The sequence below is a fragment of the Xenia sp. Carnegie-2017 genome, unplaced genomic scaffold (assembly GCF_021976095.1).
Source record: "Xenia sp. Carnegie-2017 unplaced genomic scaffold, XeniaSp_v1 HiC_scaffold_20, whole genome shotgun sequence".
Lineage (NCBI taxonomy): Eukaryota > Metazoa > Cnidaria > Anthozoa > Malacalcyonacea > Xeniidae > Xenia > Xenia sp. Carnegie-2017.
This window is the reverse complement of record NW_025813483.1, coordinates 15,267,136-15,282,688: the sequence shown is the minus strand read 5'-3', so window position 1 is coordinate 15,282,688 and position 15,553 is coordinate 15,267,136. Positions and strand designations below refer to the sequence as shown.

The following is a 15,553-nucleotide window of genomic DNA, read 5'->3' as shown; positions in this document are numbered from 1 at the left end:
ATCTTCAGAGTCATCTTTGACATGTAATGATACTCCCGGGTTCAAACCATTTACTTTAGTAAAATATTTAGTAAAATCAACTCAACTTTCTTATTGCAAATTTCATCAAATTAAGTGTAACACAGTCAATTTAACTCATTTTCTTTCTGCAAAGTTCTTCAAACTAATGCTAAAGTTTGATGCGCAGGAAGTGGATCATATGTGATTCGATCCTGAATTTGCTATTTATATATGGTTGATATACGATAACGAATATTCAAACAAACTTTGCAATGAACTCAGATCAAACGTAATTAAATATATTTTACAGACATTTTTAACAAAACCTCCAGAACTTGTGTAAAGTGATTGAACAATTTTATGATTAAAACGATCGCGATTTCAAATTCTTCAAATTCTTCAAATCAAAGCAGAGAATCAGTGATGTGAACGAAAGCGGAAATATATTTTTGTTTATACAATCTGCCGTGAATATTAGCACACTCACGCAATAATCAAAACAATAATGTAAAAGCACCTATCTCAAATCTCTAAAGATGTCTAATCAAAACAATAATGTAAAAGCACAGATCTCAAATCTCTAAAGATGTCTACAGACTTGTAGAAGCGGAAACTGAAAGTTACAACAAGCATGCTTAATTGACAATCATTACCAAGAAAACCATGCGACTCCAAGAATTTGTATTACATTTTTTTTCATTATCGTTTGAATAGTTTACCAAGAAGCATTTGCTTCGTTATTAATAGAAAACTATCATGTTTCATTATTATAAAATAGCAGTTTCTCTGTGTTTCATCGATTATTTCGCATGGGCATTTTCGATTAAAGGTAAGATAGATAATATTACGAGGAACCTTGAACGTTTGAACAGAAAGAATCGTACATTTCATTGAGCAGGGAACAATGACCATATGTACGAAGATGAAATTATTTGGGATTTAAATGAAACTCAAGCACCCGATCATTTTACTGAATACACGAGGTTTGAAAGTAAAACAAACATCTATATATAATTTCTGTTATACTAAATAGAATGTTCGAGAAATTGTACCTTTCGCAATGGTAAATTGACAACGTGGGACTTCAACAGCACGAAAGCGAGGCAAGGTAATCCTTTATAGACAGTAAGGATTAAGTGACATGACACAGTTCCTAGAAATAACGTTTGAAACAACGTTTCATGAGAGGAGTGGGATAGAGTCAGTACCTCAGAGGATAGTATAAATTAGGTAGGATACTGTTGCAACCAGAAGTAGGCAAAATAAAAAACATTTTGCCACCGAGTACTGCATCATTCTATAGGTTTCGCATTGCTAACTTTGTTGTGCAATTTGTCGCCTTGCCAGCTCAAAATGGCAAAAAGAGATTTTTCAACAATCGAAGCTTGAATCGACTAATTTCCCCTGTTTTTCCAGGTCCTCCGACCATGAAATTTGGTAAAGTGAGGAAAGATGTGACATTAAGAAGTACATTATCCATAAACTGTCATGTTTGTCGGAGCAGCTCACCCTCGAGTATCAAATGGTTTTTCAACGGAAAACCTCTTGTTTTGCCAAGAAAACGTAGTCATAGCATCAGATTTTTATGTGAACAAACGCTGTATCTTTTCGCGGTAAGGGAAGAAGATCATGGAAATTACACGTGTATAGCAAAGAACGACTTCGGAGAAGCAAATTCAACAACGGAGGTTGCAGTCATTGGTAATTTCACTTGCAATATATATTAACAAAATTATTGCACTATTTGCCAAAATTGTGTGTTCCTTTTGATTTAATACAGGTCATGGTTGTTCTAAAGTATGTTCCATGACGAAAGGAAAACGTCTTGTTGGTAATAAGAATATAGGTAAAAACTTGCATTGCATACGAGGCCATAGAAAGGGGGAGAGAGTAGAGGGCATTTTGCCACGGTGAACCAAACCGAAGGCCTCCGATTTTGAGAGTGCATCAAATTTTACAATACTATCCTTTTGAAGTACTTCATACGATGCAGTTGCAAATCTTTAATAATGACGTCATAGGGCCCTGTGAGAAAAATTGCCCATGTTCCACAGATTATCTCGGCCACGTTGTTATGAGTTATTAGGTATTGGCAGTTATGGCTGTAGTAATAAAGATAAAGTTTGCTTATATTGAATGAATGTATCAATACGAATGATATTAGATCTTTACAAATTTGACTTAAACGCTACAGGTCCACCAAAAATGAAGGGAAAACATCGACGTCTAACAGAAGTCAGCGGTAGTATAACAACAATAAAGTGCGCACTTTGTGAAAGCAACCCACCTTCTACTATTACGTGGTATTACAATGATCACGTACTCAATAGGAGAAAAAACAGAGAGAAAATCCACTCCGAATTGTGCGAGGAATCCTTGTACTTCAGGGTGTCGAAAAATAGTGCAGGCAATTACACCTGCGTTGCTGAAAACAGCCTGGGGCGAGCTAGTTTAACAACTGAAATTGAAGTTTATGGTAAGTAATATAATTGAAGAACAATTTTATTGATTGAGTTTTTGAGTTGCTTTATCAGCATTCGCCGACACTTATGATTTAAATCTATTACAGACTTAGAAACAGAAGCACCCATAAACATTTCAATGGAAGCAATACGCGGCACGATACGTGAAAAGAACGTAAAGTTGGGCTCAAAAATTAATATAACCTGCGTCGTACATACTTCACAGTGTCCTCACTTGAGGTGGAAATGGGAAAAGAACGATAAACCTATGACTGGTAGTCGATTCATAAACTGGCAGTCACCAAGCAACGACTTATGTTCCAGTACGATAATCATACATGAAGTGTTGACTAACTCTTCAGGAAAATACAAATGCAAATTTTTAGGTTGGATTGGAGATTCCCGTTCAACTTACACGCAAAAGGAAATATCGATTGCAGCCGGTTAGTACAATTTTAGAAAAATCATTGATATCTATAATATTCATGATGTGATCCATTGATATCCTTTCTGTTCATGAAGTGATCCACTGATATCCTTCCGATTCATGATTTGATCGTTGATGTGTTTCTTTCTAATCACGATGTGATCGATGTACTTTCTGTAACGAATAAACCTGATTATTCTTTGCTTTGAAATCATTTCCTCATGCATAATTACAGTGCCATGTTTTCGGGGATTTTACTGTCCTTCAAGTAACGAAACAGCTATACGCTGTCCAAATGGAACCTTTACGATGCAAGTGAATGCAAAAAAAATTGAAGATTGCAAATCGTGCGCGGACAACTGGAATGAAACTTTGACGATATTACTTGATGATGACGAATATGGCACGAGTATCCGAGAAATCAAATGTCCCGTACGAGAATTGACATCAGGTAAAAAATGAACATCTCTACCATGAGATAAAGAGTTATCTGTACAGAATGTAAGTTTCTATCGTAGCGAATGTTGCACTCACAGAAGTGCTTTAGAAAATAGCAATGTTGTCCAAATTATCTCTGTGCTCGTAGTACAAAAGTTTAATCAACTCAAGTTTTTTATTTGTCTTTTACAGGAGAAAGATCTTCAGGTTTACTGCACGGCGAAATGATAGCAATTGTTGGAACCATAGTCTCAGGAGTTGTCATCATTATTATTGGTGGTTTGTATGGAGTGCGAAGATGTCGTAAATATAAGAAACTGGTTAACCCCTCTGAAGAAATACAAATAGGTAAAAATGGCCTCGTGCTATGTGTTTACGTCAGAGAACAGAATCTTTTTTAGTTTTATTATCAACAGAAATTTCCAATATCAGATTACACCCAACAATGATCTTCTCAAATTTCCCTACTTGTCTCTAGAAATTCCAGAAAATGCACCATCTAGAGATGTATTTGTGTGCTACAGCTCAAAGAATCGCGACTGGGTTCACAACACACTGCTGGCCAATCTTCGTGAGCAGCATTTCCAAACATTTGTAGATTTTGTTGACTTTGAGATTGGCGTTTCTATCCATGAGAATATTGTGAAAGGAATATACGGGAGTCGAAAAACAATATTTGTGCTGTCCAAGGACTCTATAAAAAGTTACTACGCCCGAAGTGAATTAAGTCAAGCCTTGAATGCGGGAAGAAAAACAGGCAGACATCAAGTCATAGTCGTGCTATATGAGAAATGTAAGTTGCCTGATGAAATAGCAAATATTGTCTATCTTGACTGGACCGCCGAAGAAAAGAGAGATCAGTTTTGGGAAAAACTTTATCAGGCAATACGAAAATCATAACAGAACAAGTGATAGCGACACGCTATTCACATTAACAAAGACGGAAAAAACAACATACGTGATCTTGTGAAAAGAGTAATAGTACCTGGTGTTGTAACCAAAAGCAACACAAATGTTTAGAGCCAAATTATTTCACAATGTACTATGAACAGTGTAACATAATGTAAAATTCTCAAAGACAAAAATCCCAACATTGATTCTGATAATTTCAATAACAGGAAAACGGGAAGACAATGTCCAGCTAAAAGAAGAACGTTTCATCAGCATTGTTTTAAAAATTTGATGCTACGGAAGTGTGTGATGAAAAGCCTCTCGTAGTTCTTGCTTCACGTATCCGTAAATGACGTAGAATGCGCAATCCGAACATCGATTATATTGTTTCCATAATTTCGTAGAAGCACTATTGCTAATGTGCATTTAATATAGACGACGAGTTTTTTCAGAATAGACATGTTTCGGCATCTCAAACATCAAAGATTATGAGAAATGTACGATTTTCACCTAAGATTTCTCGGTGAGACAAGGCAAAATACATCGCTTTGATATGTTTGTGAACGTGGAATAATATAATCACAATGTTCAAACAACATCCAAGTCTCAAGAAAGAAATTGACTAAATAAGGAACACAGTCTTTCTAATGATGTCAAAGCATTTTTCCGGTAAATTAAACACGAACGACCAAAGTTCAAGACGCGGAGCAAAGCGTCTTTTGAAAAATATACAAGCAGTTTAATTAAGAAAAACAAGCATCGCTGATTACAATAACAATTAAAACATTGTTAAACATGATTGGAAGTCGAGTAGAGAAATAATCATCGACTCAAGAAAAAAACACAAAATAGTTTCCAAGTTTTACAGTATTACAGACGACAAAACTTGACACAGGAGATGCAGCGAATAATCTAAACACTTCCCTTGCAAAAAAAACCGGGACAAAGTCTCAAATGTAATGCGCTAATATCGTATTATATTACCGGAATTGATAGTAAATGTTAATAAAACTATTTAAAGAGTCTGACAGTAAATATAATTTGCATATACATATAAACAAAGTTCCAAAATTTTAGAGGAGGACTAGCATTTCACAATACATATCACCACAACATGATATACAGGTTTGCGAGGTGGATGTCCTTGGTTCTCATTACAATACTAACAGATGTTCACCTTATTAGTGAGTATAAAAATATCGTATAGTATTGATTGTAGTAAACTAAATGAGATGCCATTGTGAAATTCCATAGTAAAAATCCCCACACACAATCTTATACGATTGAATCCATTCACCAAAGATTGTTTTTAATTAAATCAATATATTCAAACAAGATAATGGGCGAGCCATTATTAATTTTGATTCCACTCTTTCAAATGTACAAACAGTCGATTCCATTCTATCAATTGTACAAACAATGGACGTTATGCTATATACAGACACAAAGTTAGCGTATGTGGTAAATGTGACATTAGTTAAATGTTTCATTAAGATGGAAGAACGACTGGACACATTATACTTGAAGGAACATTGGCAGATCGTGACATAATCATTGGTTCAAACGTGAACATAAGTTGCGAGTGGACACGAGATAAGAAAGCAAAATGTGGTGCTAATTGGTGGAAAGACTCAAAACGTCTCCGAGAGATAAAGGGTCACATTGAATGGATGCATGGGGAAAGAATAAGCGAAGATGAATGTTCACCATCAAAAATTGTCATTAAAAACTTTAAAGTGAGCGATGCTGGAGAATACAAGTGCGAAACGAACAGTGATAAACAGATGTACATGACAAGATTCGAGGAAGCTTCCATTACTGTGTATGCAGGTATTCATAAACATTATTTATTGCAATAATATAAAAACATTCATTGGACTTCCACAATCACAACTTAACTATTAAGGAAATAGTGAAAAATATTAAAATGAATATCCAATTTTTAGTAAGGTGTTACAAAGGATTCTATTGTCCCCCGAATGAACGGTCACCTAAACTCTGTCCTTCGCAGACATTTTCTCACGACAATAACGCTACGTCAATTAAAGACTGCAAGCCATGTCCAAAAGACAAGAATGAATATACATTCTTGAAGAGTCAGATGGAAACAAAAACTGCATTCATCTTTAATAGAAATTGCGTTGTAGGATCTCAGGTCAAAGGTATGAATCATAAAAAGTTGGAACACCAGTGTAATCATGAAAAGTTTCAAGTTTGGTCAACTTTCCGAAATCACGATCCTAAATCGTTAGTGGTATATAAATTTTTAGCGCAGGATGTAATTCCAGCTGAAACCAATCGTTCTTCCGCCACAACAAGTACTAAAGTTTCCCCTCTAATAATGAATTAGGTAGATATGTTGTCTAGTCGTTGCAGATAATGCTAGGGTTGTCCATTTTTGTTTGAAACTTATATCACAAGATAAATCATTACATTACATCATCAACTCAAGGTAATATTAGAAGATCATTGCTTTAATATCATCTTTTCTTTTAGAAAAGAAAATATTTTCAAAGAGAATCATAATGGTTATAGTCGCCACCGTAATGCTGATAGTTTTAGCGTTTGTCATCTTTGTTATCTACGAAGTAAAAAGAAGGAGATCAGGAATAAGAAATCAAGATAAAAAATTGCTGAGACCGTTTGACGAGGTTGATTACGGTAAGAAAAGTATAAGGTAACACATATAAGCACATGATGTGATATCCGTGCAACAGAACCTTGCCCTTTTTATGTCCGTTGACCGTTAGATCCGCCAACATAGCCTGTGGTTCTACCCATATGGTTCTACCCATATGGTTCTACCCATATGGTTCTACCATGTGGTTCTACCCATATGGTTTTACCCATATGGTTCTACCCATATGGTTCTACCATGTGGTTCTACCCATATGGTTCTCCATGTGGTTCTACCCATATGGTTTTACCCATATGGTTCTACCCATATGGTTCTACCATGTGGTTCTACCCATATGGTTTTACCCATATGGTTCTACCCATATGGTTCTACCCATATGGTTTTACCCATATGGTTCTACCCATATGGTTCTACCATGTGGTTCTACCTATATGGTTCTACCATGTGGTTCTACCCATATGGTTCTACCAAGCGAACCAGACATTGATACGATCACCAAATGTGTATTGATGAACCAATGTCGTAATACACAAACTTATCAACCTAATTAGACACCATTATAACCTGCAGATATGTTTGCATATTATTTATAAACATTCAACCAGAGTCAAGACCAAACGCTTTAAAGAATATACACTCGTTCTGTAAATGTTTACTTAAGTTAAAACGCTAGATTACGCTTTTTTTTCCAAATCAGACTTAAAGCAAAAGAGGATTTACTCAAGAATCTTTATCATCGTTTCAGATCCACCAAAGTTACCTCGATCCAAAGATGTGTTCGTTTGTTACAGTTCAAAAAACAAAGATTGGGTACACAACACTCTATTTCCAAAACTTAAAACTCAGGACTTCAAAGTTTTCATTGACTTTATTGACTTCGAGATAGGAAAAACGATTGACGATAACATGATACGAGGCATCTATGGAAGCAGGAAGACACTGTTTATTCTTTCGAAAGATTCCTTAAAAAGTATTTTTGCAATGAAAGAACTTTACCATGCACTTGCTGCAGGCAAGACAGGACATCAAGTCTTAACTATATTATATGAAAAGTGTAAAACACCGGCTGCTGTATCCAATCTAGTCTATCTTGACTGGACGGATGAAGAGAAGAAGGAAAGATTTTGGGAAAGACTTTTTCATGCAATAAGAAGACCTTTGGCCAATGAAATCGTTTGTGTTTAAAACTGCATTGTATACATTGTTGTATTGAGAGTTAATAAGATAAACTTTCGTGATTCATCGTAAAACCATACTCGTTTTTTGTATTTCAAGGGAGGGTGGGGTGGGTCAATCAAGATTCGGGTACGGCATAAATTTGATCATAGGGAGGTAGTTGCCTCCACTGACCTCGTTGGCTCATCATTCATGTAGTAATTATTAAAAATGGCGGTCGCGAATGTGCCCCTCATTTTGCGTCTTGTATCATGTTCTGTAGCAGCAGCGAATAAAGCTGGTTCTATCATCCGCAGTGTTCTACAAAATGGAGATCTTGCAGTCATCGATAAGGTTTAATATATGATATATGTATTTGACTAGGAAGAAGAATGAACTGAAATGTGCTTTCGCCGAAAATCACATCAGAATCACCGCCATCATTTATTCCTGCAGAAGATTTTTAAATACTTCTTTCTTACATAAATATTGCATTGATTTCACAGGGTTTAGGTCAAGGTGAATTTGATCCACAAACAATTGCAGACAGAGCTGCACAGAAATGCATTATTACATCATTGCTACAGAAATTTCCATCTGTGAAAATAGTTGGCGAAGAGGTTAGTGTTGAACATACACCAAAGAATGAAAGTCATTGATAGAGGTCATGGTGTTATATTAACTTTCAATTTTGTTCCTGTCAGGAAGATTGCTCAGATATCATTGAAGTTGCTGAAACAGAAGATGATTCTACAGTTCTACAACAACACTGTCCACAGGAATTGAAGAATTGCAAAGAGGAGGAGGTTGGTCTGTTCATACAATCACAAATGACTGACTGTTTTTTCTATGCTCTTGCCAAAGCTATAAACACATTTTTTTGCAAAATTAATCGTTGTTTTGTATTCAAGATAGTTGTCTGGGTCGACCCCCTTGATGGAACTAAAGAATTTACAGATGGTTAGTATGCTATTTACAACTTAAATGGTAATTGCTACAATAAAAGAATCATCTTATATTTTATCTATTGTAGGCCTCATTGAGCATGTGACTGTATTAATTGGAATATCAATAAGAGGTCGTCCAGTTGCAGGTGTAATACACCAGCCTTTCTATCGACCAAAAGAAAAGGGGCGTACAATATGGGGTGTGCAGGGTATTGGAGCATTTGGTTATGAAAAAAGTACACATGATGGGCTAGTTATTGTAACTACTCGTTCTCACAGCAGTGAAATCAATACAGCATCAATTGAAGCCTTGAATCCCACAAAGATATTGAAAGCAGGTGGTTCAGGTTATAAGGCACTGTTAGTACTTCTTGGTGAGGCAGATGCTTATATTTATGCAAGCAAAGGAACAAAACGATGGGACACCTGTGCTCCAGAAGCTGTACTTTGTGCAGCAGGTGGTTCTATGACTGACATTCTTGGCAGGCCAATAAATTACCAGTATAACATGGATTACATGAACTATGTAGGCCTAATTGCCACTCTAGAAAATCATGATATGTTTGTGCAGAAAATTCCAACTCATGTTAAAGAGGCTATGTCAAAGAATGCATAATTTTGTTATCATTGTGCCATGAATGATGACAGGTACACATTCTATTAGTATAATCTTTGACTTAGCAAAAAATAAATATATTATGAGAATTATGTTGCTTCTTTAGTTTATTGTTCTTTCTCTCATGCATAAATTGTTCTGTTACGAGTTAAAATGACCCACAAACCAATCTAGATGAAAGCTGAAAGTACTTGTGAAAGCCATCCCATGAAAAATATCAACCATTTCTTATAACACATTGCCATTTGCAATATTGTCTACAGGATACAAAAAAAATGAATGGAACTTTTATAGGTAATCATGTATTTGACAATTACCAATATGTTTTGTGCTTATATTTGAATGTATAGAGAGAAGCTCTTTAAATTTCCAATAATAGGTTTATTATTTCATAACGAGTAGAAATATTTCATTATCTAGCCATAGAGAATTGAATACAATTATCCTCAACATTAGGTTTACATGTTAATAAGTATGCAGTTAAGTATCTAGTACAAGAAATTCATAATTTTGTCTGCATATTAATTTTTTGAACTTGAAGAAATGCGTCTTCGAGTTTCAGACTTACTCTTGTGCCAAACTTTTAAAAGAAACAAATTTACTCAACAACCATGGATATTTTCCTACCATCAGCAGAGCAAACATCCTCGCAAGAAGAGTAACTGAATTATATCATAAACAACATACCTTTCATAATTTAGTGGCGTTCTTTTCATGAGATAAAAAAATAAAGTAATTCGCCATTCCGCGAGGGGTGAAACGACCAAGGAAAAGTTTCTAACTAGTATGTTTAAGCTTTAAATCTTAGTGAATGAATTGAAGAACTGTTTTTCTCCAGTGTGTCAATATATATCGCATTATAAGATATTGTTGTTTAACAGGCAAACAGAAAACCTTCAAGTAAGTTTGAAGTCTATTGAACTACTAAACAGCTGAAGTATAATTTGTGTACTCACAAGTCGTGGTCTTGTTCTTCCCAGGATCAAAATTTCTTCAAACATTCTTCGTTTTGACAAGCAAATTATACCAAGAACCTTTTGAAATATATACTATCTTCGTTTAAAGAAAATACAATCTTTATGACAAGAAAGATAACGATTAAAATCGACGACGAAATTTCCAATGTACAATAGAACTGTAAGCATTAAGCCGTACAAAAACGATGTTGGCAAATTCCATAATTCATTTCAAAACGAGGAGAGAAGTTAAATTACCCAAAACTCATGCTTTCTTCCTCAAAAATATAAGAAATATCCATCGCTTATTTCGATAAATATCGCCGTACGAAACTACGAATGGCTGACTTGTCTTGCTTGACTCTTAAAATCAAATCAGTAAGGAAGCGCGGGAAGCCATAGGTTATAAGAACAGCAATGTTATTGGTGGAAATAATACATACTCATCACTCATTGGTCGTAAAACAGCAGTAAACACGTGTTTATGCACACCTGAGAACAATCAGACACTTATCGAAAATTTACCAGCCCAAAGAAAATATTTTATGAATTACACTACAAATTAAAACTCCTATTTCAAAGATTATGCTTGTCTTATGCATTAATATCAAGAATATTAACTAAAAAGTTCATTCACTTTTGGCATGAACAACTCCGTTTTCAGAGTTTTCATTTGACACATTAGCTTGGCCATCGTCATTGACATCTGAAGATTGCAAATCTTCACCAGTTACACCAAACTCATTTACCCGTTTGTAATCGATAGGATATATCCATTTTTGGTAGAGATATATAAAGAAAATCACGTCTACAAAAAATTCAATAAATATTATCCAAAAAAGTTGACAGTACTGTTGTAGTACAATAATTACAATATAATTTACCATAATATTAAAACATTTACTCACCGTCACGTAGACATCCCAAACGATATAAAGTCGGCATTTTAATAATGAAGGCAAAAAGATCATCAATGAAGGTATTCAATGCTTTATAAGTGAGCATTCTCCATGGGAGATGGGCCACAGATTTGAGTTTGTAATTAATAAACAGTTGGGGAGTCATCATAATAAAACCTACATAAAATAAAACAAGATTTACTTTAAGTTACTAATTTACAAAATCACTATAACTACATAGGTTAGGTATCTTCTAATTCGTTGGCGCGCTTCGCTGCCGAAAAAATACGAAATTACTTTTAGACTCTTGTTAATTATGAGATGGGACGGTTTCTACTTAATTAAGATAATTATGACGCACTACATTTTATTCTTTATTCAAGCGTTCTTGTATAAGTTAGTGAGCTAAAGTAGGAAAGATGGGATGTCGTTTGGGATGTTTTGAGAAAGTGAATCACAGTCGTTGTGAATCACATAGCGAAGAAATTCCGTGGTTGACAACACCAAGTTCTTCATCTATAACCTTGTCTAGAGATCGCAGTTTCAGCATTCCTCCATGGAATTATAGCAAGGAAAAAGTACAAAAAATAACATCTCTTTCACTACTTACTGAAATGGGGAAGATTTCTATTTTTTATTCATTTCTAATTTGTAGGAATCAAGACGTGACAGGATTTGATACGTCAGAAAATTATAACACTATGTTTAGGTGTTAACAACTCAAAAATAAAAGTACTGGAATATACTATATATTCACAGATAAAACACGCAATCAAAATTACGAGCACTGAACTCAACCACGGAAACAACGCTCATTGTACAGAACAGGGCATCACACACAAACAAAGCAAGTCAATTTAACAGATGAAAAGGAAAATGAATCATTACTGTCAAATTATGTACACACGAATTTCAGGGTAGAATTTTACATGGAAAGATGCCATCACATTGCTCTATACATGAAGAAAGGCAATATTCCCTCCTTGCAGATATCAATTTGTTCATATAGATAGCTCAAAATTAAATATGATTTGTACATATGATGAACTTACCAAACGTTAGAAGAAAACCATAAAGCATACTAAGAATCCAAGAGTACCAGCCTTTGTGTTCTTGATAGAGTAAAGAGTAAATGGAATAACCAAATAATAAAGGAAATAAAAGCCACGAAAGATATTTAAATGCCATCTGAAAACAAAGTACATCGATCATGTAGATAAACAAATAAAATTATGAAGATAGTGACACGATTAAACATCAATGCAAAACTTTTACTTTACCGTATCGTACTGTCTAGTAGATGATTCAGTATATGATTGCTTGTCGGATATATTAATCCGTGGTATAAACCCGTATATGGGATTACTTCTGTCGACCTGCAACAGTTTTTTAAAGCTGATTCATAAGGAGGTACTTTTATGTATTATTGGTATTGAATATCTTCCATTTCCTTTGTATTTTTGTTGACTATTGTCAGTTTAAGACAGTGTTAGATAATGTTGATGGGCTTTTAAGCTAGTAGCTTTCACAACGACAATTGTAGAGTGAAGAGCTCAAAACATACCTTAATATCGACAACTTTATTAATTTTCCATATTTCAATAAGCAAACCAATAAAACAGCTAATAATAACTATCGTATTCGCCTCATTATCCCAAACATACAACAACACAACCAATGACTGAAAAACATTGAAGAAAACTGAACGAACTGATAATCCTTCCAGTGATTTGCGGGAACGCCAGAATTGGATGTCTTAATAAAAAAAAATTAAGGAAGTTACACCAAACCAAAAAAGACATCAAGAATTTCAATAAAACGACAAACCATTTTTAAAAGCAAGGAATTCAAACACGCTGTGAACTAGAGATACCACTACAGTTAATCCTAACAAATATGGATTGGTCTCTGCCATGGTTTTCTAAACAAGTAAAACATTTGAATAGAAAAGTTCAAGGGAAATACAATAATAAAATGAGAGATACATAAAATAAGCCTACCTTCATTGAGTCTTGATCTTCCTCTGAGTCCTGGAAGTCATCGCCAAAAACAGCAAACCATTTCTTTCTCATTCTTTGAGATTCATACATTTGCCATTTGAACAAGGACAGTGGCGAGTATGTAAGATAAAGATCTAAAATTCTGCACAAAAAAAACAAGACCAATTTACTGTCTGGCTCCGTCAATGTACATCCTTAATCCTATCATGATAGTGCTTACTTAGTAGTTTCATTCACAGGCATGTAGTCACTAAAATAATTCCAGTAATCATTGAGGTACAATACAGGATAGTAACCACCGGTCTTTTCATCAAACTTGATAACTACACAGAATATAGCACATCTATTTACAAAACATACAAACATATCATTTTTTAAATGTTCGTTTCACTCTTACATTCATCTAAAGGAGATGGTACACTTCCTTTTGTCCATTGTGTTTGATCATCCAAAAGGTTTATTGTAAGGTTAGAATGCCAATATGATATTAATTCAACTGGAGTGTTTTTATCACCAGTTTTCTATAAAAATTAGGAAACTAAAGTAAACAAATTTTGATGAGTCTTTATTTTATTTTGGGACTATACATACAGAATCACGTTGAATGTCTGCTTCTCCTGTCAATAAATTTTTTGTTCGATGTATTCTCCTTTTACGATAAACTGTCATTACTAAAAACATTTCAAAAGATAATACATCAAAAATAATGAAAATTTGGTAATTAGTATAATATGTGGGAAAAAAATGCACAAATCAGTTGTTTAAAGACTCAAAATGTTTGACTGTAAAATGATTTTGATATTTTGAATGTTATATTATTTTAAGTTTAAGAGTTTTTGAACATGAGCCTTTGCCTTCTGTTGTCTATCAACATACATTTTGTGCTTCCAACTACATCTTGTTCTTTATGATTATTTGAATTTGGATCAGGAGAGACCCCAGACTTAGTAATGAAAGCATGAAGATATAATGATCCATTATTCTGCACTTCCTATGAAAAAGAAGAGTATATAAAGTCGGGGATGAATGAATAATAAAAATAATACCAAAATATATTTTTTGTGCTACCTCAGATGTTTTCACTTGATAGTGAAATACATAAGAACCATCATTGTTAGGGCCCGTAGTCCAGTTACCAACATTTAGGTCTTTTAAAAACCAAATCAACTTCTTATTTGAATTTATTGGTTTTTCCTTAAACATTTCATTATCAGGAGAGAGAAAAACCCAGAGATCCTTAAAATAAAAGATATAAAATGATCACAGAAATAATGAACATGCCTAAGACTAAGTTACAAACACCCAAAGTATAATTTTACAAAAGATGAGTAAAATCTCTTTGTAACTAATTTCTTGCAAATCCTACACATGTGTAATGCTCTCAAAAGCTCTATTCTTAAATTGACTTATTTGAGTGGTAAGCATCTGATCTTCCACCAATTGGTGGTGTTTAGATCAGAAAAGCTTACACTAGAAGTACCAAGATTTGGTCAGGTTGTACACATTTTCATTAGGGTGACCTGTGGCAATGCCAATTTCTAAAACAAAGACAGCCACAAAAAATTATAAGGCCATTTTAAATGCAATACATGCAAAGCCTGATAACAGACAAAACGAAATCCCTTAGAAATATCATATCGTCAAATCTGCCATAAAAAATCATAGAGCAGTATTCTAGTCATGTGACCATACACGTGGCTTTAATTTTTTATTTTCAATTCATCATCTCTTATCATTCATTTATTCCATATTTAAATAAATAAGCAAGCAGCGTGTTCAACAAACCACAAGTGATCCAGTCGGAAAGAGATTGTGCGATGACTTGATGCCCGCTGGGTTACTGCTGGTGTTTTGTCTACTTTTGAAAAATTGGGAGATTAACCAGAACACAAACATCCTCATTAAAATCGATTTCCAAATCGACGTTTGAGACTGTTGTTGTTGAGCTTGTCCTTGGTTGTTCTCTTGTACGTTTTCTCCTTGATTCATTGTATTTTTGACTATTTCTGTACTAGCGCTGGGAGAAGAGTCACGATTTCTTTCAAAATCGTCTTCACTTTCTGTCGACATATTATATTATTCCGCTAGCGTCAACATGTTATCATCGCTCACAATGACAAGAAT

General features: G+C 34.4%; 3 protein-coding genes across 4 annotated transcripts; 2 read left to right on the top strand and 1 right to left on the bottom strand.

Annotated features, from left to right (window-relative positions):
* The first annotated feature begins 21 nt into the window (after nucleotides 1–21).
* On the top strand, nucleotides 22–8,106 carry LOC124443044. Of its 2 annotated transcripts, XM_046993565.1 has the most exons (13): nucleotides 23–829; nucleotides 1,034–1,108; nucleotides 1,417–1,701; nucleotides 1,781–1,846; nucleotides 2,195–2,476; nucleotides 2,570–2,905; nucleotides 3,125–3,340; nucleotides 3,520–3,675; nucleotides 3,806–4,120; nucleotides 5,713–6,048; nucleotides 6,165–6,380; nucleotides 6,715–6,879; nucleotides 7,602–8,106. In XM_046993565.1, the coding sequence occupies exons 1-13, from the start codon at nucleotides 757–759 to the stop codon at nucleotides 8,039–8,041; spliced, it is 2,961 nt and encodes a 986-aa protein (XP_046849521.1). In that variant the 5' UTR covers nucleotides 23–756; the 3' UTR covers nucleotides 8,042–8,106. The 2 variants fall into 2 exon arrangements, with proteins under 2 accessions (XP_046849522.1, XP_046849521.1); XM_046993566.1 differs by lacking the exon at nucleotides 1,781–1,846 and having other exon boundaries at nucleotides 22–829.
* A 123-nt stretch (nucleotides 8,107–8,229) lies between these two features.
* Nucleotides 8,230–9,666, top strand: LOC124441158 (3'(2'),5'-bisphosphate nucleotidase 1-like). Its single transcript, XM_046991595.1, has 5 exons — nucleotides 8,230–8,365; nucleotides 8,518–8,631; nucleotides 8,716–8,817; nucleotides 8,923–8,971; nucleotides 9,045–9,666. Exons 1-5 carry the CDS (start codon nucleotides 8,243–8,245, stop codon nucleotides 9,572–9,574), a joined length of 918 nt encoding a protein of 305 aa, XP_046847551.1. The 5' UTR covers nucleotides 8,230–8,242; the 3' UTR covers nucleotides 9,575–9,666.
* Nucleotides 9,667–10,933: 1,267 nt separating this feature from the next.
* Nucleotides 10,934–15,537, bottom strand: LOC124441149 (cleft lip and palate transmembrane protein 1 homolog). Its single transcript, XM_046991580.1, has 13 exons — nucleotides 15,215–15,537; nucleotides 14,498–14,665; nucleotides 14,306–14,420; nucleotides 14,021–14,100; nucleotides 13,827–13,950; nucleotides 13,650–13,752; nucleotides 13,430–13,571; nucleotides 13,257–13,350; nucleotides 12,994–13,184; nucleotides 12,710–12,805; nucleotides 12,482–12,617; nucleotides 11,439–11,606; nucleotides 10,934–11,338 (listed from the first exon to the last, which is right to left on the bottom strand). Exons 1-13 carry the CDS (start codon nucleotides 15,497–15,499, stop codon nucleotides 11,160–11,162), a joined length of 1,881 nt encoding a protein of 626 aa, XP_046847536.1. The 5' UTR covers nucleotides 15,500–15,537; the 3' UTR covers nucleotides 10,934–11,159.
* Nucleotides 15,538–15,553: the final 16 nt, after the last annotated feature.